At 41.2% G+C, this 26,252-nt stretch overlaps 1 protein-coding gene across 4 annotated transcripts in view; it reads right to left on the reverse strand.

Annotated features, from left to right (window-relative positions):
* Positions 1 to 1,768: 1,768 nt before the first annotated feature.
* LOC114001989 (core histone macro-H2A.1) overlaps positions 1,769 to 26,252 on the reverse strand; it is a 42,504-nt gene continuing 18,020 nt past the window's right edge. The window contains exons 3-9 of one of the 4 annotated variants that reach the window (XM_027747623.2): positions 24,430 to 24,536; positions 22,815 to 23,012; positions 20,904 to 21,011; positions 14,062 to 14,152; positions 10,262 to 10,351; positions 6,916 to 7,090; positions 1,769 to 2,527 (exon numbers count right to left, since the gene is read on the reverse strand). In XM_027747623.2, the coding sequence (XP_027603424.1) occupies positions 2,362 to 2,527; positions 6,916 to 7,090; positions 10,262 to 10,351; positions 14,062 to 14,152; positions 20,904 to 21,011; positions 22,815 to 23,012; positions 24,430 to 24,536 (935 nt within the window). In that variant the 3' untranslated portion in view covers positions 1,769 to 2,361. Of the gene's footprint in view, positions 2,528 to 6,915; positions 7,091 to 10,261; positions 10,352 to 14,061; positions 14,153 to 15,593; positions 15,694 to 20,903; positions 21,015 to 22,814; positions 23,013 to 24,429; positions 24,537 to 26,252 lie in introns of all 4 variants that reach the window. The other 3 variants (XM_027747621.2, XM_027747622.2, XM_027747620.2) reach the window with 3 other exon arrangements.

The following is a 26,252-nucleotide window of genomic DNA, read 5'->3' on the forward strand; positions in this document are numbered from 1 at the left end:
TGAACACACACAGGGCTCTGGGATGAGTAAGGAGGAAGAGGATGCTCTGGTGTTTGTACAGAAGGAGAAGATGGTGATGCCCCTCGTGAGACCAGTTCTGACACTGCAAACAACGTTTTGGGGTTGTATTTTCTCACAAAAGGACCAGAATCCCAGCAAATAAAATGGCCCATCACAGGGGATCCCAAGGAAAGCAGCTGAGCTATTTATGGAGCAGCAGCTGAACAAGCAGATGAGATGTGAGGCCAGAAGAAGCAAGTCCATGTGATTTGAATTACAATAGTTTGCTTTGGGATTTTCTAGCTGAAAGACAAAAGTTGGCCCTCCCAGCATGGTGTTACAGTGTAAGAGATCTGCTTAATGCCATTGGAGACTGTACTTTTAACTACCTAGAAAATACCTGTGGAAAAACACTTCTCCTGTTGACATTAATATTTTGAGACTTTAAAAAAAGTGAGAATTTATACAGTATAGTAAATTCTACAGTGCAAAGAGGTCAGAAAACTGCAGTATGTACACTGTTTGATGTGCACTTTCCTTCTGGGTTAAAAATCCCCCTGTGCTGAAAAAAATTAGGGCTCTTCTCACACCAAGTGTTTCCTCAGGTAGCTGCTCACCCGGGATTTTTCCTGTTTTCCAATCCTTTTAGTGACATCTAGTGAAATTTGGGGAAAGTGCAGGTTCTGTTTTCTTTAACTCCAAGGATCAGTGCAACTGCAGTAACAGATGCTTTACAATTAAATGCTGAAGTACTGCACCTTATTGCATTTACTGCCCCTTGAGCTGCTGTCTTTGAGGAATGCACCAAATGCATTTTGGCCATTAGAAAAATTTGAAGTTTGAGCCCGTATTCTGGTCAAATACTTTATGTATTGAGGCACAAAATTAATTTACTCTTTGCTCCTTTTAACTTTGGGTATATATTTAGAATTACACTCTAATTTTATATTTTAAATTTTGGCTTCTGTTGTTGGTGCTGTTGCTCCTCTATACCTGAAGGTTCCAAGTACTTGGATTTCTACACAAAAAATCCAAACTATTGCAGGAGTTCAAGCTACACATTTTCAATATTTGGTATTCCTGAGCTTACTGAAAAGTCAGTCAGATTTGCTCCACTCATTGCTCTGGATCAACCCAGAGTGGGTGTGAAATACTCTTTAATCAGCAAATGAAGTTTTCACCAGAGATGGAAAATGTCTGTCCACTACCCAGAAAGCAGCTAAAATTTCAAAGGAAGAGCTGCCTCCCTCAGAGCAGCATCCACATGCACCAGCTTTTAAAAGTGGAACCTCTTTTTTCTCAAAGCACAAACCCAAGTGGCTTCCATAAAGGTTTATGTTGGTATGGATTTCAGCTGTGCAAAGGATGTGGCCACCAATACAAACAGGGCTCATAAATATTTGGAAGAAACACGAAATGGCTTCAAACAGGCCAATATTAAATGACTGGAACCAGTTCAAAAAATCCTAGGCCTTGCTTGATCTAAAAGGCTTCAACCTCCCAGAGTGAACAGGCAATTAGGGCACATTCTGAACAGGAGGGTCTGAAGCAATAACTGGGAAAGTCGGAACACTCTGTGGAAAAAACGCAGCTGTTTGAGTGTCACTGGGCACACACAAATGCAGCCAGCACAGGGAAGAGGCTCAGCATCTCCAAATTTCCAGGTCACTGTTTGTGATCTGCTCTCATCCCTCTCATAGGTAACTTTTCAGAACTTACTTAGAAAATGAAGTCTTCAGGGAAAAATTAATCCAAGTACAGCAAGAGCAACAGTTCAAACATTTTACTAAATCAATTCACACAGTTTCAAAATTGTAAATATAATTAAGGACAACAGGGTTTCTGTATTTTTTTCTTCTCTTCCAGATTCATCATTAAGACAATAAACAAACACAAATTAGGTTTATAGCATCTGTTCTTTTAAAAAATGAAAGGAACGCCACTTGATGTATTGATAAAGCACCACAACACAGTTACAAAATAGGGTTGGCCTGTTTCTTTCACAAGTAAAAGACTACATACTCCTATAACAGCTTCCTGCTTGATCCATACTTCATTAAAATAAAACTATAAAATCTCCTAGATTACACTAAATTCAGACGATGCCTGGGGTACAGTGCATTAACAGCAGTAATGCCAACTATCAGTGCCAACATAAAACAGTTTAGAAAGTAAAAACAAAACAAACAGACAAACAAACAAAAAAAAAATTCCCAAAACAAAACAACAAAAAAACCCCACCTTTATTCCCCCTAGATGAGCAAAATTTAAAATAAGGGATGCTCTGCTTCTTCACAATGAGTTAAGGATCTGGGGAGGAGGAGGGGTGGAGGGGGGGGCTGGTACTGCAGCTTTTGGGGCTTAGTTGGCATCTAGTTTGGCCATTTCCTGCACGTAGATCCCTATACTCTCGCTGTCGAAGAGCACGAAGTACACGGTCTTGATTGAAGAGGACATTGTGGACACAAAGTAGCTGGAGATGGCTTTCAGGATCAGCTGAGCAGCTGTTTGCTTTGGGAAGCCGTTTCTAGAAGGAGAGATTAAAAAAAAAAATAAAAAGAAAGAAAGAAAATCAAGACTTGCTGAACCAGCCTTTGGTGGTTTAACCTTTAAGGCTCCGGCTTTTCTCTAAGATCTTGTGGTGAATAAAGCTGCAAAGTCAGTGTTTACAGGCTGAATTAGAACCTACAAACTTGTTTGTTTAGGCAAGACTTAAAATGTTCAAACAGAAGAAACACATTCCCCAAATACACCCACATTAATGGGTTGAACCTTATGATACCTGATGGGTCAATTATTCCCATTTAACAGACAAGTAAAACAAGAGCCTGATGTGTTCAGGAAAGCAGTGCAGATATTGGAGCTGCAGAGTTAAACCTGCCCTGAAAGTAAAGCAACCAATAAATAAAAAGGGACAGACAACTTGACATAGAAAATGAAACATGGAAAGACCCAAAGTACAAAATGTTCTTACCACTGTTAATGGTTAATTAAGCACGAGATTGTAAAAGTTACTTGTATGGCCTTGCTGCAGATTGAAAAGGAAGAGAGAATGAGTTCTGCTAGTTTGGGGACGAGAAACAGCACTGGCTATCCTGTTATCATTTCAAATGTGGGAGGGAAAGGGAAGCAGGCTGGATGATGGTGAGAATGCTCTCCTGGGTCACAGGGGCCTTGGCCAGATGGGGTCAGTCTGGCTGGACTGGGCTGGGGAAGCCAAAGTTGCTGTGTCGGGTCTGAGGACAGACTTCAGGGACGTTTCAGCAACACTTCCAACACTCCTCACATCCTGTTTAGTTACAGGCTGCTCCAATACAAGTACAGTCCTAGGAAAATCACACTGACAGACATTGCTTGGTACCAACTGCAGAGATGTGAAACCAGAGGCTTTCCTGCTCCTCTAGCCATGCCTAAAGAAGAGGCTCCTACCTCCTTCCTCTGGAGAAGCCACAGACACAGAACCAACCTTGCTGCTTTCTCAGATGCCAAAACTCTGTATGACTGAATTTCAAAGCTCAGCACCTAATCTGGCAACCCTCCTTACAAGCTTCACACTTTTACCTAGCAGCCTTTGCCTGAAAGTTTCATCTAATCTTTAAAACAGGTCAAGCACAAGTAGGATGGTCCGAGCAAAGCCCTGACCTGAACTGTGAGTTTTACAGGTCATGGCAAACTGCTGAAATTACACCTGGTAACCTGAGCTTTGCTGCTGTGTTACACCTGAGTGCTGCTCACCCACACCAGGGGTTTGCCCTGGACAAAGTGTGAGCCCAGCCCCAGTGACATGTGGTGCACTAACCAGTCTGAGGGTGAGGGGACAAGAACACCCTTAGGAGTAGCACCCAAAAAGAATTTGAGAGAGCTTGTTGAACAGCACCTGGTTCCTTGACATGTGCTTACAGATGTATGATAGTCAATGCTCCTCATTATGAATTGTGTACCATTAATACTGCAAATAATTTACAGATCACACAGATGGCTGAGTTCCTCAGAGCTCCCTCAGCAGTTCAAAGAAGCTGGGCTAAATTCTCCTCTGGCACTAACAGGTGAGCATCACTCAGCACTTGCTCACCAAAGCACCACACTGATAATGAAGCACTGTTGGACTCTCCCTCTCATTCTGGGCCACAACACACAAAATGAGAAGGGCAACTGCCTGTGTCATGGCCCACTTCCTGCACATTGCCTTCCCAGCAAATACTCTCTGAGAGCAATTCTGTGCCAGTCCTGCCTGTAATGTGATATTATAAAGGCTGCCTGAAGATAATGCTTGTGGTATTTCAAAAATGATGGCATGCAATAGCTCACACTGTTTTCTCTTTTCTGAAAATGCCCCATTTTTTTTCTTCTCTTGAAGAAGAAGTGAAAAAAACCTTGTACACTTCCAAAGGCAAATGAGCTGGTCAGGGAGAATCAGCTGTGTGATAAGTTAATCAGCTGAGAGCAGTTCTGACATAGGAGCTGCTTCCTGCTGTCAGCTTACACAGAGGCAAAGAATCAGACTCAGCAGCCTCCACACCTGAGCACTTGCAGGTCACTTATCAATGCACAGAAATCCTGGCATACAGTGAAGAGATCTTTGGGGGTTTTGCTCCTGAGCAGAGACTGTGATGCAGCATCAAGGTCAATGTATTCACTGTTCCTGAATCATTCTTGGGGAACTCTGAAGCACAAAACTTCTGAGTGTTCTGGCAGGGTGGTCACAACAGGGCACATGAAAGAAGAGCAGCCTCGTGAAAGGAAGGCACATTCCCAGGGAAGCTGATGACAGTACATTGCTCAGGACCCCTTTCCCAAAAGAAATAGGATAGAAAAATCAGCAGAAAGGTGCTGGCCTGATGGCCACGTGTGGGCTGCAAGCAGCAGAAGCCTCTTGCATTGATCTACTGGTCTGAGTTAAACTCCTGTGAAAAGGCAGTTTGAGACTTCAGCCAAACCAGTGTTGATTCAGATCAAAGTCAGAGCCTCAGAATGAAATCCCTACCCCAAGGATGATTTCATGTTCAATCCTTAACTCTCCTTTCCCTTTTCTCCTGATGGCCCAACCAGACTGAACTCCAGGCTACCTCTGAACAGCACCCAAGTTGTGCTTTCCACAAGTTGGCTGTAGCTGAGCATCTGGCCCAGTGAATGCTGTTTTATTTCCCCCTGTGATTTATTTGAACTGCCCTCATGTAATCCCATTCCTCAACTATAAAAGAGAATGAAACTGTTTATGTGGGTTTATTGGGTGATGTCTGCTTGACAGATGTCTGTACTAGAACAGCTGCATACATGTGGTGTCTTTTGGCATTTGCTATCTTTTAAAGCTTTACTTTTGTTTTTTTTAATGCTTTAGACTTCATAAAAACAAGTAGAGAGTATTGTCAGACTATAGTCTGCTCCCTCCAAAATTAATTTATGCTTGAGTATCTCTAATTAAGAAAAAGGAGGGAAAATACATAGCCTCATTTATTACTCAAGGCCTTTTGATTCCTCTCCATCTTTTAAAAGCACCACTTCAACTGGCTCCAGTGAGAATGACGTGCACAAACCAGGCTGAGAGCTCACCACAGATCCTGCCTGTCAGTACCCAGATTTCATAACAGAATGGGAATCTGCTCATTTTATTCAGGGTTTCATCATCTTCCAGTACCAATCATCTACATCACAACAAGGGCTGGGAATGGTTCCTTGCTGGGAGCTATCCAGGGAAGAAAGGGCTCTGTAGAAGATACTTTCCACAGTTCCACTTTTTCCTAACCAATTCCACAGTTCCACTGCAGTCCACGGAGTGAGTTTCTCCCAAAGAGTGATTCAGAGCATCCCTGTGTCCTGACCAGCCTGTGACCCTGACAGCTAATTCACCAGCTTACTATGAACCCTCTGCAATATTTCTCCATAAGTTATCTCCTTAAAATGACACCCATGTAAATTAACCTTAGCTGGAGATTTGTCTGATGCAAGCTGCTTAAATCTATTATCCTAATGAAACTTCTATTTCTTCATTGTCATTCACCCAAAAGCTCAAATACTGATTTCTGCTCTAGCCCTCAGAATATGCAGGAATTCATCTACTGTTGCAACACAGCACAATGGGAAGAATATTCTTGCTGTACATCAGCCAACTTCTTTCATGGCACATTCAAGAGGGGCAGTTGTTCAGGGTTAGAGACACAACTGTGTAATTCAGCCTAGATTGGGCCCTTGCTCTTCACACTGAGCCATCACTGAGGGCCAAGAGTTCCAAACCCCCCCTGCACCCCAAGAGCCTCACATTAAAGGTGCAGTCTCAGACTCTTAAGAACACGATCCAACTTTGAAAGGCACTGAGCACCCTGTACAAAGCCAGAGGACTTGAACTTTAGGCTTTGGCTTTCAAAGACCTTGGCAAAGGTTTTTAAGGTCTTTTTTTTTATTTTAACTGAAATAGTCCCATGATGTAAACTGCATGGAATTCAGCTTACAGATTCTGGGTGAAAGCTTAAAGTGACTCTGCAAATCCTAAGAATCAAAGCACTTCAGGTTTGCTGCTTAAACAAACACTAAGCCATGTCTTTGGCCATCCTGAGCCATAAAGTGCAGGAAGTTTCATTATGCACTAAAACTAGGCAAAACAGACCCCTTTTTCTTCATGTTCTCCTCCACATCCCCTATTTATATGAAGAAATCGACAGTCTGAAGAGAGTCTTTTAATATTCTCCTGAAAGTTTGTTTTATGCTCTTTATCCTATTTGCATGCTTTAAGATTCTGCAGGGCAGAATCACTCAGGTGAACACTGCAGGCCCCACAAGAGAAGAAACACTTCTTTTAGGGAACTGATTTAAAGAAGAAAAGAGTCAGCATTGTAGCAATGGGTTTTATACATGAGAAGGGAGACTGGACCATGAGATGGCACTTAGGAAATGTGACCTCTTTGGCCCCAAGAGCCTTACCTGCCACTGCCAATGGAAGGGAAAGCAATAGATTTCAGCTTCTTTTCATCAGCCAGGGCCAGGCAGTTCTTCACTGTCTTTTCCAGCAGCTCCTCACATTTGTCTGAGCCCCAACCGGGGCTGTTACAGTGGATCACAAATTTTGCAGGCAGTCCATGACCAGCACTGACAACAGCTGGGGAGAACCGAAAGTGAAACGTGAAAATTGCTTTCCTCTCCTCAGCATTAAAGGAGTGCACATGTGATTAAAATAGCAAACAATCAACAGACATTCCCTCAGCCCCTGTGAATGGTTTGGATTACAAATCACACAGCCTTAAAATACAACATGAGGACAGAGACTTTGTACTTTCCATTTCCAGCTGCACTTTGCTGTGATAATTTATGAATCATAGCTATGATAGAGCTTATTTTAGAGAGATCAAGAATTCATGGCTGCCATCAAAGGAAACACATTTATACTGGGGATTGTCTAAGGAAAAGGGCAGAATGTTAACCTGGTCAAGGGATGAACTTGCTTTGGTTTGGTTTACCCCAGGAAATATCAGGATGGTGGACAGGTACGTGGAGTTATGACTTGGGTGACCTTCAGTTACTCCTGGTAAATGCACAGATTGTTCAGCTCACTTCTGATCACACCACAGCCCAAACTGGAGCAGATCAGAGCTACCAGTGCTCTGCAAACTCCTAAGGAAGGCTGGAAATAAAGATTTTGGCTTTATTTCCACCTTTGTTTCTGAGCAACTGTAATGAAGACATTTTGTGTGATTTCAAGACTTTGGGCCTGGCCTTTTCTGAACTTTTTTTTTGTCTAGGGATCATCTAAGACCACTTGAACACAGCTGGGTTTAGTTTTGTGGTTTCTCTCTTTCATCACATTCTTGACAGACTGTTGGAGGGGACACACTTACAGATTTGCAATGTTTGATTCACACTGTTTATGTACCAACAGGCCAGGCCTTCTGTGTGCCATGAAATGAAGAATTTTTACCATGCTAATTGTATCTTAGCACCATGGACGTGCAAAGGCCCAAGAAGATGGAGCAGAACCTTCCTACAAACTGCTGACAGCCAGGGATTCTCTGCCTTCCCTGCAGGACAACATGCTCTGGGTTCATCACTTCCCACTACAGAGCACCAACAGGCTGCCAGAAACCAGGGGAGGAGGATCTCTGCCATTTCCCAACTCACAGGGCTGTGGTTGGTTGCAAACAAAAAGTTGTAGCTTTGGTTTGTCAAAAAACAAAAAGAGGTGGGGAGGAGGAAGGAGAAAACCACCCTAATGGTAAGCTGAGGGCAGAAAAACATCCAGCTGACATCTCACACAAGCATACAGGGAACCTTCACAAAGAGTCAGCCCCTAAAATACCCCACAAAAGGGTAGGTAGAAAATGGCAGCTTATGTCTTCAAAAAACTATAATAAAAATACCAATAAGTCTTAAAAAAAAAATTAAAAAATCAGCTTCGCAAAGGTCTGAAAGCCTCCACTCCATTCTGGAATGTTTATGAGGCATTTTGTTATTTAAGCATAGTAGAAATAACTCTTGGCACACGATCACCACATATGGATACTATCCCATGGCTGCTGCAGGAAAGAGAAAATAGACTTTGTCATATGGCATCCTGACCAGGGGTTAACCAGAACATTCTGAAGGACAATGGAAGCACAAGCATTTATGTTCTTATGGGTTTGCAGAGTCCCAACATGTTGAATAGCCTCAGTGTTAGGCAATGTTAATTTGTCATAATGTGCAACTAAAGTGTTGGCAGATTCAGAATACATCATAAATCCAAGAAAAATCTATTAAAAGCAGCTGACATATCTCTAGTCAGATGTGAAATGTGGCTATCATCTTCATCCCAAAAGAACAGAATGCTGTATTGATACACATCACCAGCTTTAATATTTCTCAGGGATTGTTTTCTAGGGTAGTCATTAATTAAGTCATTAGGATTCTGATGAGGACAACTGTTCATTACCAGGAGCAGCTGTCCCTTACTTCAAATGCAAACGCTCTGGAAGGAGAAGTAGGAAACAGAAAGTGAACCACGGACACATTCTGTGCTAGTTACCAGGTAGGGATCCTGGTTACTGGCAGATTAAAGGAAAACCCCTATAATTGAGAAATCTGAAAACTGGATAACCACAGGATTGAGAAACTGATGTGCACGATTCTGCTCTAGAGCCCTCCAACAATTCCCTAACAGCCAGTTTCTCCCAGTGCAACACAGAGCTCCATGGGCTAAGCCTAAAAAACCAGCCCCCAGATCTCAGGGATGCACTGATGCCTGAGAAAAACAAACTTTGCTTTCCAACTTGCCACCCATTTGGAGCAGTTTGGTCTGGGCCGGCGAGGAATATTGTAGAGAAGTTTTTAAAAAAAAAACAAAAACAACTCAAAACTGAGTAATTGATTCTACATATTTCTGCAGAACAAAAATTCCAAGAAAAACTTATTAAAATTTTTAAAAAGTTAAGGGAAAAACCCCCAAAGTATTAAGCAGCAGAAGTAAACAGTTGTAATTTTTCCTGTCAGAGCTGAATTCTTACATCTCCCCTTCGGCTGTAGTTAGGATTCGTTTACAAAACTGCACACACTGTATTTGGTTTTATAGCATAAACACAGATGGCAGAATCAGCCTTCTATATGAACAACATGGATCAGCAATTTCACAGATGGTGTAAAATTATATATTGCCATTATCAAACTTTATTACTCCTATAGTAGATTTTGCTCCGATATTACATAAATTTTGATAACTAGGCATCAAAAAGTCGTAAGCTTTTACAGTGATGGTTTTGGCACTGATGGAACCAAGCACCCAAGCAGATGCTGAACTTTAAGCACGTGCTTAAGTTCAGTGAAAGTCAGCAGCATTTCAGCAAAGCAGATGTTTAACAGAGTTGGGCTCAAAAATAAGCATCTCATTAATTGCTTTTCTAAACTGTGCCCTTAATGAGCAACATTCATTGTGTGTGCACGTCCCTGTGAACAGCTTTTACTTGCAGCATTACATCACTGCCCCACTGCCCACATGCCCTGGTAAAGGTTATTTATGATGCAACGTGTGTATATGGAGAATACAAATACCATGGAACCCATAAAAGCTGCCTCAGACAGCAGGAGCTCCAGGGCTGGTGTAGAAGGAGCTTGGCTGTGTGAGCCAACGTGGTGAAGGTTTGGGTTTGGGTTAAGGTTTGGGTTGGGTTTAGGTTTGGGTTGGGTTTGGGTTCAGGTTTGGGATGGGTCTGGGGTCAGGTTTGGGTTCAGGTTTGGGTTGGGTTTGGGTTCAGGTTTGGGTTGGGTTTGGGGTCAGGTTTGGGTTCCCGGATCGCAGCCTCACCTCCAGCAATGTCCAAGGGCCCGTTCTTTTTGCGGAGCTCAATGACAGCTTCCACAAATTCCTTCCCGCCTTTCTTTTCCAAAGTGCTCCCTGGACAGAGAATTGATAGTTTACTCCTCTCATCTCAGCTTTCCACAGACATGTGACTCATCATTAATTTTTATTACATCGCTCTAGAGTTTTCTGCCCAAATGTTGTTTTTTTTTGGGGACTGCAAAGTAAGATCTAAACCTTTTGGGACTTGAGAATTAGCTAATCATGAAAAACAACAACGACAACAACAACAGAAAGAAAAAACCAAAAAGACAACCCTAACAACCCAAAAACCTCACCCTGGTATCCCTTGCAAACATTCTCAGACTTGATTTTACTGTCAAAACATCGGACATGACATCCCTACCTCCTTCCTTATCACGAGCATCTCTCAGTGTGCAACGTTCCAGAAGAATGTGCTAGCTCAAGAGTGGTTGAAGGTTCATAACTCCTTCACCTAGGATTCATTTCCCCTCTTCTCTTACAAATTGTTTTAAAGAGCCATTTGCCACAATAAGAATTTGAGACTCACCTGATCTTGGTCCCTGACCCCAACAGGTGGCCCCAGGAATGAAACAGTCTCGTGAGTGCAGCGGGCTGCTTTACTTGGTAACTGCCCAGCTTGTTGAGCCACCTTTAACCAAGAGGAAGAGCCTCAGAAATAAGGAGAATCTCTAAGGAACATATTCCTCCAATGAACTTCTCTAACTACAGCTAAGGAGCTGGACAAAGTCATTCTGGGAGGAGAAGAGCTGTGCAGTGTTTCAGGGCAACCCAAAGGTACGCTCTTTACAAAGGCAGTCCATCACTAAATGGTTTAGATCTTATTTTGCAGCTCTAGTTTTAAATATTAATATTAAAAAAAAAAAACTCAAACAAAAACAGCCCAAGAAAGCATTTTCCTAACTACATAAGCATCCCACATAATTTTGCACTGTGCATATTAATTATAAAGGTAGATAAGTACAAGCAGTGATATCATAAAGGCTCTGATTTGAGATATTGCTTTGAAAACTGATTTCCAAAAATTCCGAACTAGGATCTCTAAAGATCTAGACATTTATTTGGTGACACCCCTTACTTTCACTGATGAAGAAAGAAAAAAATGCATTTTCTGATGGAAGTGCACATACTGTATGCTCAAGGAAGCAGAGCCCCTCCTCCAAGGTTCAGGTTACTAAATTGGGTTATGGCTCTAAGAACTAAGACGCTTTTTGTTCTGCTAAATTTCTTCCAAACTGAAGATGAAAAGTTGAAAACAATGCGTTTGTTTTCCATTCAAAAACTGACTCAGTGACCCTGCCTCTATTTTTCCAGTTGGAGTTTATTGCTTTTGGGGCACAAAAGCTGAGGACAATTACAAAACTTATGCCTTTTCTTTGGCTTTTTCGTCATCAGTTCAACACAGGGTTTGCCAAAAGCTGGATTGCAAGGTCAGACTGTGTAGGTCAGAGTGTAATTTGCTCTTTGTGCCCATTTAAGCTCTTTTATAGAAATACTTCAGCCAAAGTACTTTGACTTATTCAGCCCAACTCCTCGCTAGGAATTTTCTGAGACTAAAAGTCACCAATCCCAGTGCACGTGAGTGGAAGGACCATCTTAAAATCTCTTAGAGGAGACAGTAATGGCTTTACTTGTAGCAGCAAGGGGTCTTAGGAGAGGGCTGGGAAAGGAGATCCACAGCAGCACTGAGGGGTTGGAAGCCCCCTGGAACCTCAAAGGCAGAGACAGATCCCCCAGCCCTTTGCTGAACCCATCCAGGACATGTGGCTGAGCCCAGGGCCTTGTAAAATCCCTCTGCTGGAGAAGGGATGGGGAGGCAACAAAACAGTCTTCCATTCTAGTTCCATTCTTGCTGTATGTATTTCCATATCATTCCCATTGATATTTTTATATATATTCCAGTTATATTCCCCGAGTCCATGAACTCTGATCAGTCCTAAACCCCATGACATTCATAATCCTTAATTTCTCTTGTTTCAAGGGGAAACATAATTAAGCCTTGTGCAGAACCTAGGAACAGCAAAGATCTATTAAGTAGGTCATTTCTTTGCCATTGCAAAGCTGTTGTACATTTAATGGAATTTAGCCTGGTTTGGTTTAATTCAATCCAGAAGGATCAGCTTTTTCCCTTCTACTGGGAATTAATTTATAATTAAAAGCAATGAACAACCATGTCAGTTTATTTCACTGAGCTCTCTTCTTGGAGATCTGGTACAAAGAAGAGCAAAAGTATGAATCAGTGAGATATTCTGCATTTACTCCTCAATTATGCTCTTCTTCTGATTAATAGTGAGGGTTTATATTGAAATCATACTTGAGATCTATGTTGTAAATTAGCTTAATCTGGGAAAGGACAGACTGCATTTAACCATTTTCCACTACATTAGCAAGTTTCTTGATGGAAGTCTTGCTTCACAGCTTCAAGGTTAGTAGCTTATTTGCTCACAGGCATAAATATGTGTCACTCCCATGAGAACAAGATCATTATCTCATGCTTTCCAAGCAGGCATTGGTATCAGTGTGGAAAACAGCGTTAGCAGAAATTTAGGCTCTAAAATTCTCAGGATAAGCCCCCAGTACATTTAAATTGTTAGGGAAAAAAACCAACAAAAATAATAAAAAAAATAAATTTAGATGGGTAAAAGTTAATCATTGGAAGCTAAGCATTTGTGCACTTCTATTCTTTCTTACAGCAGTCAGAGGCAACAGGAACCTACACTAAGGAATGAGCAGTCCAGCTTCGAGAGACAATTTTCTTTGCAGGGTAGCAAAGCACTTCCCTGTCACAGGGGAGGAGACAGGCACATTGGCTAAATGGGTCTGACAGACTTTGCAAGCATATTCTTCAGCTAAGCCACAGTGCTCCTGCTCAACGGGCCATCCAGAGCTACTTTTCTCTGTGTGTTACTCAGGAAGCAGCTCCTTCAGGAAAAGCAGGGGGTGTAGGACGTGCCAGCACTGCAGCAGGACACGTGTCCCCCCAAGCCAGTACTGAACCAGGGCCTTGGGTGTGCAGGGAGCCCGTTCACACGGTGATGGGGAGGTTAAGATGAGATGCAGAACAGAGGCTGGGCTCAGCTCACTCGATTTTAACAACTTCTGCATCCAGCCCAAACTGTCACTTGCCTTCTCAAGTTACCAAGGCAGTTCAGCGAAAGCATTGCTACCCTTTTACCAAATCCTGGTAAGCAGAGAGGGTACCACTTAGAGGAGTTACTCAGGGGACAGTTATGATGGCTGAATTAAGAGGTCTGTCCTGTTTTCTATCGTGCCTTCTCTCAGCAGTGTGGCTTAGATGACTGACCACCTGAAAAACGTGTCACACCACTGCGGGCTTATGGACCATTGAGCAGGGCTGGGAAGGTCATCGGTCATCGGCTAGATCCAGCATGTGAATCCAGATGTGAACATCTGGCATGGAGAGGGTGCACTGGAACTGGTATCTAAAGACCAAACCACGTTCAGCCCAGGCATTGAGCATGTCAGGCCAACCCCGTGGTGATTCCTGTGCCCTGCTCACGTGCCCGCATGGAACGAACCGTTCCCGCACTTCCAATTTTGGCGGCGCGTTCTGGCGTTGCCCTGATTCGGTGATAAAAACCAGAAATGCCTAGTGGGTTTGCAATCCCTGCTTTCTTTCTCTGATCAGTGAGGACTGCTGGAAGTGAGAAATGAATGCAGATCTGCATAGCTACACCAAGCTTGTGGCTGCTGATCGACCATGCACACACATACAAACTCGGCAGCGCTGAACTTGCCATTACCTACTTCACCACCGGTGTAGAAGTCAGAGTTTGTCGGGTGAACGACAGCATCACTGTCGATCGTGGCAATGTCAGCCTGTACAACTTGCAACTACAACAGGTAAACAGATGGATATCAACCACGTTGGACAGAGACCCAGCACAGGCTCTACATTTACACATGTACCAACGTCCATATTTTCCTACCTTCACATCTCCAAACCTTGCGCCAAAATGCTGAGTTGTGTGTGCAGGTGTGTGTAGAGAAAGGGGTGTAGGGAACAGGAGGAGGAATATTGAGTATGACATGATCAAATAAATGTTAAAATGACAAGTCAGAGCAATCACATGAGATCATTTTCCAAAGTTTTAAAATCAGCTAATGCCCCATTGCACTTTGCAGAAACCTAGAACAACCAGTTCCCCACAGAGCATGACATTAAAATACGGAATCTGTTTAAAAAAAGAAATTCAGGATCATCAAGCCAAACAAAATAATTAGTTTCTCCATTTTGTCAGCATCAATAAGCTGACAGGTACTAATCTTCACATTCTAAAAATGCCAGTCTCCTTCACACAGAGGAAACCTTGTATTTGCAGCAAGGGTTGTACTGAATTTGCTTTAAAAAATACAAGGGATTGTTGTTATAGTTTAAAGGTAAGGCATACTTTCTAATTATGTGTTGGAATGGCTGAGACACTTGTAAAGATATACATATTTCTGAGAAAGGCTGGTTTAAAAATTAGCCTTCTTAAATCTTTTTTCTTGTTAAGTTACTTCTGTACATTCCCACAGGAAATGCAGCAGTAGTAGAATTACGGGTTGTATTCCATTAAGGAAGTTTAAAAAAAAAGACAACAGCATAATCAAATAAGAATATTCAATATTCGAATGAGAAGGGAATGCAGTACATAATGCTCGAAAGGTAACTTTTCTTTTGCTGAAGAAGGAATTTTTTGATTTCTTTTCAATCTGGAACAAGACAGAAGCTTTAAAAGCAATTCATCATCTACAGCAGTTCACTGCTGGTATATCAGTATTTGTTTTCAGCTGAACCTGAGTGACAGGGAGTAACTGAAGCATAATGGAAACACGATTTGATTAAATTAAATATGAAATCGAGGCAGGAAAGATTTGGGGACAGTTAATTATTTAATAATTCCTTTTAATAATTTTAAGCCTACTCTAAGTATGAGAAAAAAACCCTGAGACTGCAGGTAGAATGGAGAAACTGCTTATTTTGAAAACAACCTGACAAAAAAGTATTTTAGTCCTCAAAGTATCCAAATAAGAAACCCCCCAAAATAGCTAACAGTCACATATGATCATTATGGAAAAGAATTTAAATTTTTGGTTTGAACTGAAATCAGCTTGAAGACAAGCAACAGCTGCGAGTGTTCGGATTCGGTGAAGAGTATTTTGAATATATTTCTTCAACAAAGCAAGATTTGAATTTCTGCTCCTCCTAAAGGTTTTGAAGGCCTAGAGGGTAAATTCTGGGTTCCATAATTTCCATGTGACCGTTAGTTGTGTCAACCCATGCCCCATTTACCTAGGTCATCTTTAAGGTCAATGTCAGCATTGGTAGGATTGATAATGGCCTCCACCTCGAAGCCGGCTAAATTACTGATTTCACTGTGAATAAGGTTCAGCTGAAAAGAAAAGCATGAGGTGGGAAATAACAGGACAGCTGGGAAATCACAGAGAAGCTGCAGAAAAGTGAGCTTTGCAACACAGATGGAGATAGCATCACTGCAAACAAATATGCAAAATAAAAGGCAGGTCGTAAAGGAGGGTTATTGTCCCCAAAAACTCAAACGCAAGACTCAAACGCTGTTCACACAGGGAGGACAGGAATGTACCTACTAATGAGCTCTGTTGTGGTTCTGTGCTGATCACTGTTTGGGATTGTTATTATTATTATCTACGACCTAAAGAGGGTTTACAACAAGGCTGGAAAGGCACTTTCCACGAGGGCATGGAGCGACAGGACAAGGGGGAATGGCCTCATGCTGAAGGAGGGAAGGTTAAGATTTTATATTGGGAAGTAATTCTTCCCTGGGAGGGTGGGAAGGCCCTGGCACAGGTTGCCCACAGAAGCTGTGGCTGCCCTGGATCCCTGGAAGTGTCCAAGGCCAGGTTGGACGGGGCTTGGAGCAACCCGGGCTGGTGGAAGGTGTCCCTGCCCATGGCAGGGGAGGGTTGGAACGAGATGTTCTTTAAGGTTCCGTCCAACCCAAACCATTCCATGATTCTAATTCTGGCATTAAAAGAAGGCTTTTGTTTCTCCTCCAAGTAGAGATGAAGGACACCCTAAGCATTCCTTAAGCATTAATTACAGGAACGTGCTGAGACCATTCAGACTGAACTGGGATCAAAGCTGCTGCTCCTCCTTCCTTAAGCCAGCACACACGAGCCTATCTCTGAGGAAGCACACACGTGTCTCCAGTGATTCCTCCATCCCAACAAGGGGATGGGATTCTTTTTCTTTCCTTATCAGTGGTCAGCACATTCTGTATTGCAGCAGTTCAGTTCTCATTACAGTTCTGCAGCCTTTGTTGAGTGCCTAGTGAGGTACCATAAGCAGGCACATAATATTATGTGCTTATTGCTTCTAGGTTTTATTTGCTTCTGTCCCTTAGGAAAACAGAGATTTTAACTCCACCCATTAATGCCCATTAACTCCTCTCACTGCACCCGTGGATTCCTATTTCTTTCTTGTTACGAAATCAGGAGGATTTCTCACGGGCACACAGTAAACTGAGGGAGGTGGCACAGAGATCTAGAGATTAATTCACATCTGCACTACATGTTCTTAAAAGAATAGAAAGAATTAATGGAACTAATATGAGGAAGTGCAGACTTTAACTTCTGGTAATATATTTTGAGCAAGACTTACAAACTATTCTATGAAATTAGAAGTCAGTGGAAAAACTCAGACCAGCCACGGTGACAAAAGGATCCTGTCATGTCATTCCAGTAAGGATGTTTTTTTCAGTAGTGCTCAGGGGTGAAAAGTGATAGTACAGATTGCCTGCTGCTGATAGTTTGGGTGTCTCACCATAGGATGTGACCCACACTACAGAAACAACTCCATAATTTGGGCAACCTGCTGGGAATGCCAAACTTGGCAAAGGTCAGAATTGCAGGGTTAGAGCAGGTTGTGACACTGCTTTGTAGCTCCTGTTGGGAAGTCTGATTTCACATGTACTAAGTTGACTATTTGAAACTTAAAATACTTTAAAAGTTTAAAAAATTTCCAGACTCTTTCATCTGAGGAAACATATTAATTACAGCATGGTCTATGCTTGTCTCTACAGGTATTTAAAATGATTGTTTCAGGGGCTGATTAGGTGATACAGAAAGCAACTATGGAAAACAGCTGCAGTTAAGCCAGGCTTTCCTTCTAATCCAAAGCCCTCAACCTATGAAACATAACATACACCTTCAGGTATGGCACTTTATCTCATCAATAACTCAATTTTTTCTCTTGGTTTGTAATCCACGTTCTGTAAACTTAACTCTTCAAACCATCTCTTTGCGTATGTTAATTTATTAACAGGGAATATGAGCCAATCCATGAAACCCATACAAGTGAATGGGTGATTTAAGGAGGCCACCATCCACGTATTTAGGTTTTATGAAAAAAATATTTCCATTTCATTCATGTGATTCCATGAATTGACCTTCTTTCTCTTTTTAAAAGCCTGCAATGTCATGTCATTTGCATATGTTGCTTGAGTAAACAATGTTCCCTCAAAATAGGGTGATTTTGACTAAAAATGAGTGTAATTCAGTGTTTTAAGTACGGGTCTGTTTGGGAATTTGTAATAAAATCTAAGAAAGCTTCCTTTCCAAATAGCTTGGAATCCTTTAATACTTCACACATGGCAAGTTATTCATACTTGAGTTTGAGTCTTGAGTTTGACTACAAGCAACTGCTGTTTAAAAAAAAAAAAGTCAAATCAAATCAAACCAAAAATGTTAAAGAAACTTTATGAATTTTAAAATTAAAAAACCCAAAACAACAACAAAACACATGCACACACCAAAAGACTGTTTTGTGGAGATTTTAGTCTGCTCCTAAGCATATTTTGTTCATTCTATAAATGTTCCTCTTTCACCCCTAATTCTGAGTTCTACAGGCTTTTGCCCCAGGTCTATTAGCTGTAGAACATTTTGGTTTTGGACCTTAAATCTAACCCTGAGCTCACCCATATACGGGATTTACATCATAAACAGCTGGTAATTAAACTTTCAATTTAACAGCAACAACAAGATGCTTAAAAAGCTGCCCATCACTGATAGCATGAGTTGGCAGCTAAGTATTATTTTACTAAATTCTGCATTTAGTGCTCGATGCACTGTTAGACATCCAAGTGCCAGAATACAACTCAAAAATTAATCAGAATTAAATCCTCCAATGAGTAATTGCTTAATTTCACTACCAAATAACATGAAGCATGTATTAGGCAGGAGAAGTGATCCCCTAAAGGGCTACTTTACAAATATAAATAGGCACGATTTGCATATACATGTGCAACAAAGAATGGACAGAACTTTAGGTAACATTTCAATTAAATGTTAGTTGGATAAAATGCAGGTGGCATTTAGCACATCTGTGGGTATTTTCTGAGCCAAGCCTTGCATTTTTTATTTCAGATAAAATTACCTTAAAAGTCTTGGAAGTTTTTCTGGTATGAGTTTCATACTGAAAACTGAAGATGCCTGTTGAGGACCACAAGCTGAGGTCTCTTGCAAAGTCCAAACCCTAATGCTTAGGCTTGAGGTCTCACAGCTCTGCCTCCAATCCTCTCAGGAAAAACAAACTACTTAATGTGCACAGTACCACATTTCCATTGGCATGGCACTTGTAGCATGTGCAGTCATTTACATATTAACTAGATTTTAATATTTAATTAATGTAGCACTAAGACACTTGTACAGGTACAACTGAAGGGTTCTTGGCCATTTCCTGACCTCTAAGAATTTCTATCTGAGTGTCAGCAGTTACCTAAAGAATTAATGCAATAACAGGAATTTTAAAAACTGAACAATACCCAGGTTTGCAACATTCTCATTTGTTTTTTTAGCTGTGTAAATCTGGGGATATTAGAAGGATGAAGAGTCGCTCTTGCAAATAAATCCCTTCCCTTCTGCAAACATGGAGCCAAGACTAAGATTTTTCCCATTAAACACTTAGGAATGGTGTGATACCAAAGCCAAGATTATTTTCTTCCCCCTCTGCCATCTAGCAAATGATTTTCTGATCTAGCAGATAATGGTTTTGCAAACCACAGAGATGTTGGAGAGGTGTTCAAGGATGTCACGGGAGGTTTGAAAGACCCTGCTTGATTGATCTCAGCAGCAATTCTTCAAATGCCTTCTCTAACACTCAGAACATGATCCCTTTGATTTAGAGTGTTCCCTCACAGGAGACAAACAGGTTTTCATTTTCCTTTCATTTTTCTTTCCATGATGTGTTACAACAAAAGGCTGACAGCTGGTCTCTCTCACGTGCAGGGCTAAGTGACAACCACCCAGTGCAGGGATGGACATGTCACACCAGGGAATGCACTCCCAAGGGAATGAGAAAGCCAGGAAGTCCATTTCCCAGTACAAGGCACTCCCTGGGAAGCTCTAAAACAGACACTGGCTTTGCTCAGCACAGCTTAAAGCACTGCTGGAGTTCAGGATTCTCTTCCACTGAGCCCAGCAGCGAAGCCTCACTGATTTGCTGGGTCACTTTGCTGAACACAACACCAGGTCTTATCCCAGGTTCCCTCTGGTAACTAAAAGGAGCTCAAAATCAGCTCCAGAAGTCTGATGTTGCTTTCTTGAAACACTAACGTGGACTATAAATTTTAGGTTCTAAATTAGTCATGGAAATGTTTTTAAAGAACCACCCCCCTACTAGGAGTAAAATAAAAAACCCCTACCAACCCAGCAATTTAGCTCCAGTTGTAAAACTAAATGTGGAAAATCAGAAGTCTTGCAAAAAAAATGTTACTCTCATGCATGTTAAACTTGGCAAACAAACTGTGGCAGGGTAAATGGAGAACAACCTCAGTATGAAATAAAAATGAGTCAGAGGAGTTACATTCCACAATGGACAATGGCTCATCTTTTATGGCTTACAACACAATGATCTGATTACTGAATGATAGAAGAAAGATGCAGCTTTACTTAACAAAAAATTTTGTATCATGAACTAAAGGCAGGATTCAGGATAAAAAACCAAATCAATTTAATGAATTGTCTCTTTAAATGGATCCTCTCTTTAAGCAGATATGTATTTGTTTTAAACCATCCCACGTCCCAGAGCATATTCACAGGGAAAAAAAGGATTGTTGACTTCTAGCTTTTCAAAAAAGCATCATTCATTATTACACAGTCTGTAAACCACAAAACAGAACATAACATAAAACCACTATGATGAACAAATGTCTAAAATAGGTTTTGATAAAAACCTCTTAATCATTTACATCAGCAATGAAGTGGGCTGCCCATTGGAAAAAATACATATTAATCTTATAATAATCTCCTCTTTGGCAGATGCTGAGCTGTAACAATTATGCTGTTTATCAATAAGGTGAGATAGATTACAAGCGCACAGGCTTTCCTTCTAATTAAGTATTTAATTACGTAGCCACATGAAAAAAATTTTTATGTATTTTTAAAATGTTCTAGAAGTTTGTTGTTTGAAATTCGAAAAGCTAATATCATACACTTCCTCAAGTGCTCAGTGGGGAAATGTCCATTGTACCTGGATGTTTTATGGAAAGGGGGGTGGCAGGAGGGGGGGTATTCCCTAAGCAGCATGGAAAAATAGGTATTCATTTGTAAAAATGCAGGATCATACCTTCTGGCCAAGAAACAGGCTTTTGGTGGACAGGACTGTGAAACCATCTGCAGGAGTTCCCTCTGTTGTACTGTCAGCACTGGCTGATTTGCTCACTTCTCCCTGCTTCTTCTTCCAAAAATACAGTTAATTAGTTAACTCAAGGCTCTGAGAAAAACAGTTTAACGACAGAAAGATACATGACATGCACGAAATGCTTAGCAGGCAATAAAATGCCTGTGCAAACACTGGGGTTGGATTTTATCCTCCAGTCCAACCAAAGTGACTGATAACAGTGAAGGGATCAACAGGAATAACGACCTCGGCACCTGCAGATCCACAGGTGCCTTTTCCTGCCCATGACAGGGCACACTTGAGATGGGAGCTGTCTTAAATGCTGCAGGAAAACACATAAACAGCCCCAAAATATTAACAGCTTTCTGATGGCTTGTGTGGACAAAGATAATGTATCTGCACGTGTGGGCAGACGTTCATTTTAAGGTAAAAAGTGACTTGTCAGAGAACAAATCTTCTTTGTGAAGGGAGGTGCTCCCAGGTTTCACAATCTTATTTTTAGAAATGCTCCTTTGTAATGTGTCCTCAGAGGCAGAGCCAGAAGAATACACCTACTTTCTACCTGCCTGGTAGCAGGAAATGGGCTGAAAAATTTTCTATCTTATTTAACATCACCACCCACTTTTATCTCCAGTAAAACTGTTGGAGGAGAAGGAGTTTCCCTCAACCACCATTCCCTTTTTCAACTCTGCATTCACTGCAGGGGAATAACAGCTCTCAGGAATGAACAAAAATGAGAATTAGGAACATTTTGAAAAAGGCATTTCGTGAAGACAGTGAACTGACTGCTGTGGTCATAAACTCAACTGGTGCCAAAAATAACTTCATATTTTCAATAAAATTACTGCTTAGGGTTTCATATAAATATTTGGTGCCTCAGCAATATCTATGTTGAAGCTAAAAAGCACACCTTAAGTATTAAGCAAGCCACTGTCTCCCTATTATCCCTTTGCAAAGTTTAGTTTGTAGTTATATAAACTAAATCCGAGGATGAACAACTAAAATGACTTTGATGCAAGGGTATATTGGTGCTTTTAGAAGCTGTAACCATGCTTTCCTTTACACAAATGTTTTGAAAATTAGAATTTCATGGGTCCTATTTCAATTCCCCAAGAGTTTGCTGTTAGCCAAATACCAATATAGTAAGCAGACAATACAGTTTATTGTGTGGAAGAAAAACAGAACCCCACAACAGACTTCCTGCTTTTGTAATCAAGCAGGGGGAAAAAAATTCCAGATTTAGGGAAATTATTAGTGCATGGTTATTGGAAGCATTGCACTTGAAATGTCAACTACTAGGTGTTCTGGGGGAAAAAACAATTCAACAGCTCAAAAATACCAAAAAAAATCAGCACAGTGACCAAGTAAACAGTAACAGAGACACACACAATGAATAAAGAAGCTTTGTTTCACCCAGAGGCAATTTTGACATTCCTTGTCCATTTAATGAGAAATTCCTGTCCTTTTCTTCCTACTTTCATAACTTATTGCTTGACAGTAGTCGTTTTGCAAAAGAAAAAGCCATCCTTGGCTACACATGTGCAAAGATTCCCTACTCCTACAAACTGAAACCTGTAAGGAGTGACCAGCACAGCCCCCAGACACTTTCCTCTTCTATCTCCTGGTGCCTCCAGCCTGTGCCCACTAAGAATGTTCCTTACAGAGTATTTATGGCTCACCCCCCTGTCCTGCAGACTCGAGTGACCTCTGAGGGTTTTCAGACTCCCCCTTCTTTGGTTGTTGTGACTGAAATCACTGTTGTTAACAACACACGGCACAGAAAGCTGCCCCTGAGTGGAGCTCCCTGCAGCTACTGTTTGCAAGCTCGTTGGGTTTAAAATAAACACATTACTCTACCTTGGATTTCCTCGCTCCTTTCTTGCCGCCTGTTTTCTTTGATACAGTTTTTTTCTGTGCGGGAGACTTTGCCTTCTTTGCTGGAGGTGGAGTGATGATGGCTTCCAGTTTTCCTTTTGATCCTCTCTTCTTTGCCAACAGCTCTGGGTGAATATTGGGTAACACTCCACCACTGGCTATGGTGACCCCTTTCAATAGCTAATAAAAAATAAAGAAAGTTGTAGAAGACAAATTCCAGCATTTACTCACCAATAAATAGAAAATGGCAATTTACTGCAAGCTTTGTACATTGCCCTGAGTTTCTCAACACATTTACCCTTGAAGAAGAGAGACGTGAAATGTATGAAAGGAAGCTGACCATGTAGGAGATTTTAACTAGAAAAGGAATGTGTGTTCTTGCAACATATGCTTGGCACTGTCAGCATCTCCAGGGCTCACACAAGATCTGTTCCTCTGAAGCTGTGCCATGAAGGCTGTTACCCAACCAGGAGAAAACAGGACAGTCCCAGCCACACATGAGGGCCCTGCAGGGCAGCCTGGGAGAGAGAAATGGGACCCCAAAGTCCAGGGGGTGACACTGCAATGGGTGCCACAACCCAATGTATGTCCCCAAGTGCTGAATTCTCTTGAAAGTGCATTTTTAAAACAGGTTTTTCTTTCTTAGAAAAAGCAACTTCAGAATGGAGGGTAACATTTATACAAGTCTCTATACCCAGAAGTCTTTCTTCAAAGAAATAGGCAGTTGAAGATCAATATTCAAAAGTGTGTGGTTCATTCAAGCCTTTAAAAGCAGAGGTGAAATATACCATGTTCTGTATTTAAAAACACTTTAACCCATTTTTATACATCTAACTGGGACTAATTCTCTGTTCAGGAGGATACAAAAGGTGGCATCAAAGTCCCCCAGTCCCACCTTCTGATTTGTGTTCACTGCTCCCCAGTCTCTACTCAGGGAGGCTCCAAGCTTACAAAGGGATGATGAATGGACAGTATTCCCAAATTTCACACAAAGCCAGAAGAAGGGTGTTTGGGGATATTGTTTTTTTTCCTGCTCCATCATAATACATAAGTTTGGAAAAAGTCTCTTTTGAGATGTGATTTTACAGCACCTCACACAAAGGTATAATAATCCCAGCCACTGCCCCTGGCTGATGCCACAGCAGTGTAATAATAATACCCCAATTTTTTGTGGTACCTTGAAGTCTGCAAAGGACACAGACTTGCAAGAGTTCAGAGCTCTTCTGTGGTCACAATAACAGACTTCAGTGGGAACAGGTAGGGGAAAACAAAAACAAACAAAAAGCATCTGAAAGATTTTCTCTGTGTCCCTGTAGAGTTTAAGACAACGTCCCACCCCAACAGGAGAGGATGTAAAGGGTGTGAGCAAAGGTCAGGTTACATCTCCATTGCATTCTCCCACATTTTAAGGGTGCTGAAATACAGAATTAAGCTGAGTGCTGTAGTTACACAGGCAGCACGTCAGGGAGTGATGGAGCTGTTTCCTGCTGTGCTGCTCAGTAAGCAGAGGTCTTGAGTTACAATTCAGCTGGATGGAAAGACAATTTAAAAAGCCCCTAAAGGAAATCCTGGCCCTCACAGGGCAGGTTTTTCTTACCTGATTTAATTCTTCATCATTTGCTACAGCCAACAGGATGTGTCTAGGAGTGACTCGACCCTTCTTGTTGTCCCTTGCTGCATTTCCAGCCAATTCCAGAATTTCCGCTGGGGAAAAAGTAAACCCCTTTTAATTACAATGTGATCATTAAGAAAAATCAATGTGTTATTTAGCAAAAAGATATAGGAACTGCATCGTGTTCCTCCTAAGTGCTGTAGATACCCTCAACAGACATCTAACTCTAAAATTACCATCTTCTTTTTACATGCCTAATCCCTGAAGCACAAATGCACCCTTGAAGTCCTGTGCTTTAAACCACAATTCTTTTTTTTGTTCTTTTGAAGCAGTTCCTTCAGATTCTTCACCTTTCAGTGTTCTTCTCAAGGCTACTGTCTGCTCATCTCTTGGGATCCCTCTCCTATCAGGTGACAGTACTAGATGTACAAATTCTATAGATTTTCTTTTCTCAAATCAGTCAAACGTGAGTCTGGCTTGCATCACTTCTAGTTTTTTATTACTGGAAAAGATGCTCTTCTCAGTGTCTCATTTTTAACATTATGGAAGCATTTAAGCACACACTAAGTTAGGGTACTAAAAATACAAACTCTGCTTCTACAAACACTGAAAGATCTTTTTTCTCTGCCTGACAAGAAGTGTCTAACCCAAAAAAGTAATTGATGAATGAAGTTTATTTTTTCCTAATAAATTATCTCCTTAGAAGACATTTCCAGTCCTGACAAAATAACGTTTAACAGCTATGTATGGGATGGCTTTTACTGCAATTAGGAAAGATTACCTTGCTCCCCTGCAAGGATCTATGATGTGAAAAGCTGGAGTGTTATCTGCAAACTTATCTGTCTTCAGCTCAACAAGCCCTGGGCAAGGATGTAATTAATTACAACAGAGTCTGGGGAACAATTAAAAAATGACATAACATGTTTATCTGACTTTGCAATTATGTGCTGTGGCTGTCACCTTTCATCTCCCTCTCTGCAATCTGTGTTTCACCATTACTTTCTGTATAATTCCTTTTGCAAACCTGGTAATGTTTGGAGGAAAAAAAAAAAAGAAAATGAAAATGTCTTTTTTTACATCTATTACACACCAATATTAAAATGGAACATCACAATAAGGTATGAGATGCATTTCACATTTAATAACTGACTATTGCACGAGAGCTCTTCCATAATAGGGAGGCAAACAGAACTGAATTAAGACATTAATCTGGAAATGAAAAAGACTAAAATCAAAGTCCACATGACCACATAAGACACAACAGTACATCTTAAATAATACTGTACAGCACAGACTATGGCTTCTCATTAGACTGAATTTAACATGATTCTCCAATTATTTTTTATCCTGATTCCCATAACAAGTAAATTATGATGCTTACTGGAAAGCTTACAGCTGCTCCTGGATGTTCTACAGTTAAACCTCAGTGAGGATTTTGGTAGGTTTTCACTATTTTTGTGTTCTTCAATTAACTTTATTACAGGGTGAGACAGAATATTAAGTCTAAGGCTGCAAAACTAACTCAACATTTCACGCTGACAACAATTGCTTTAAATTACTTTTAAAGCAGGATTAGCAGGGTAAGGTCAACCTGCCTATGCTTTCCACACCTCCAAAGAAGGGAATTAAGCTGGCATAATCCTTTCCATATACTTCCCCAAAAGGCCCAGCTCAGACACATGAGGTTTAGCTGCCTGTCACGACAAAGACCTGGCTCACATCCCTGTGGACACCCCAGACATCCCCACGGAGCTCAGCGAGGCTGAGGAACACCAGCATCTCCTCCTCTGAAGATCAGGAATGGAATT

The sequence above is a fragment of the Pipra filicauda genome, unplaced genomic scaffold (genome assembly GCF_003945595.2).
Source record: "Pipra filicauda isolate LSUMZ 115617 unplaced genomic scaffold, ASM394559v2 scaffold381_size687511_pilon, whole genome shotgun sequence".
NCBI lineage: Eukaryota > Metazoa > Chordata > Aves > Passeriformes > Pipridae > Pipra > Pipra filicauda.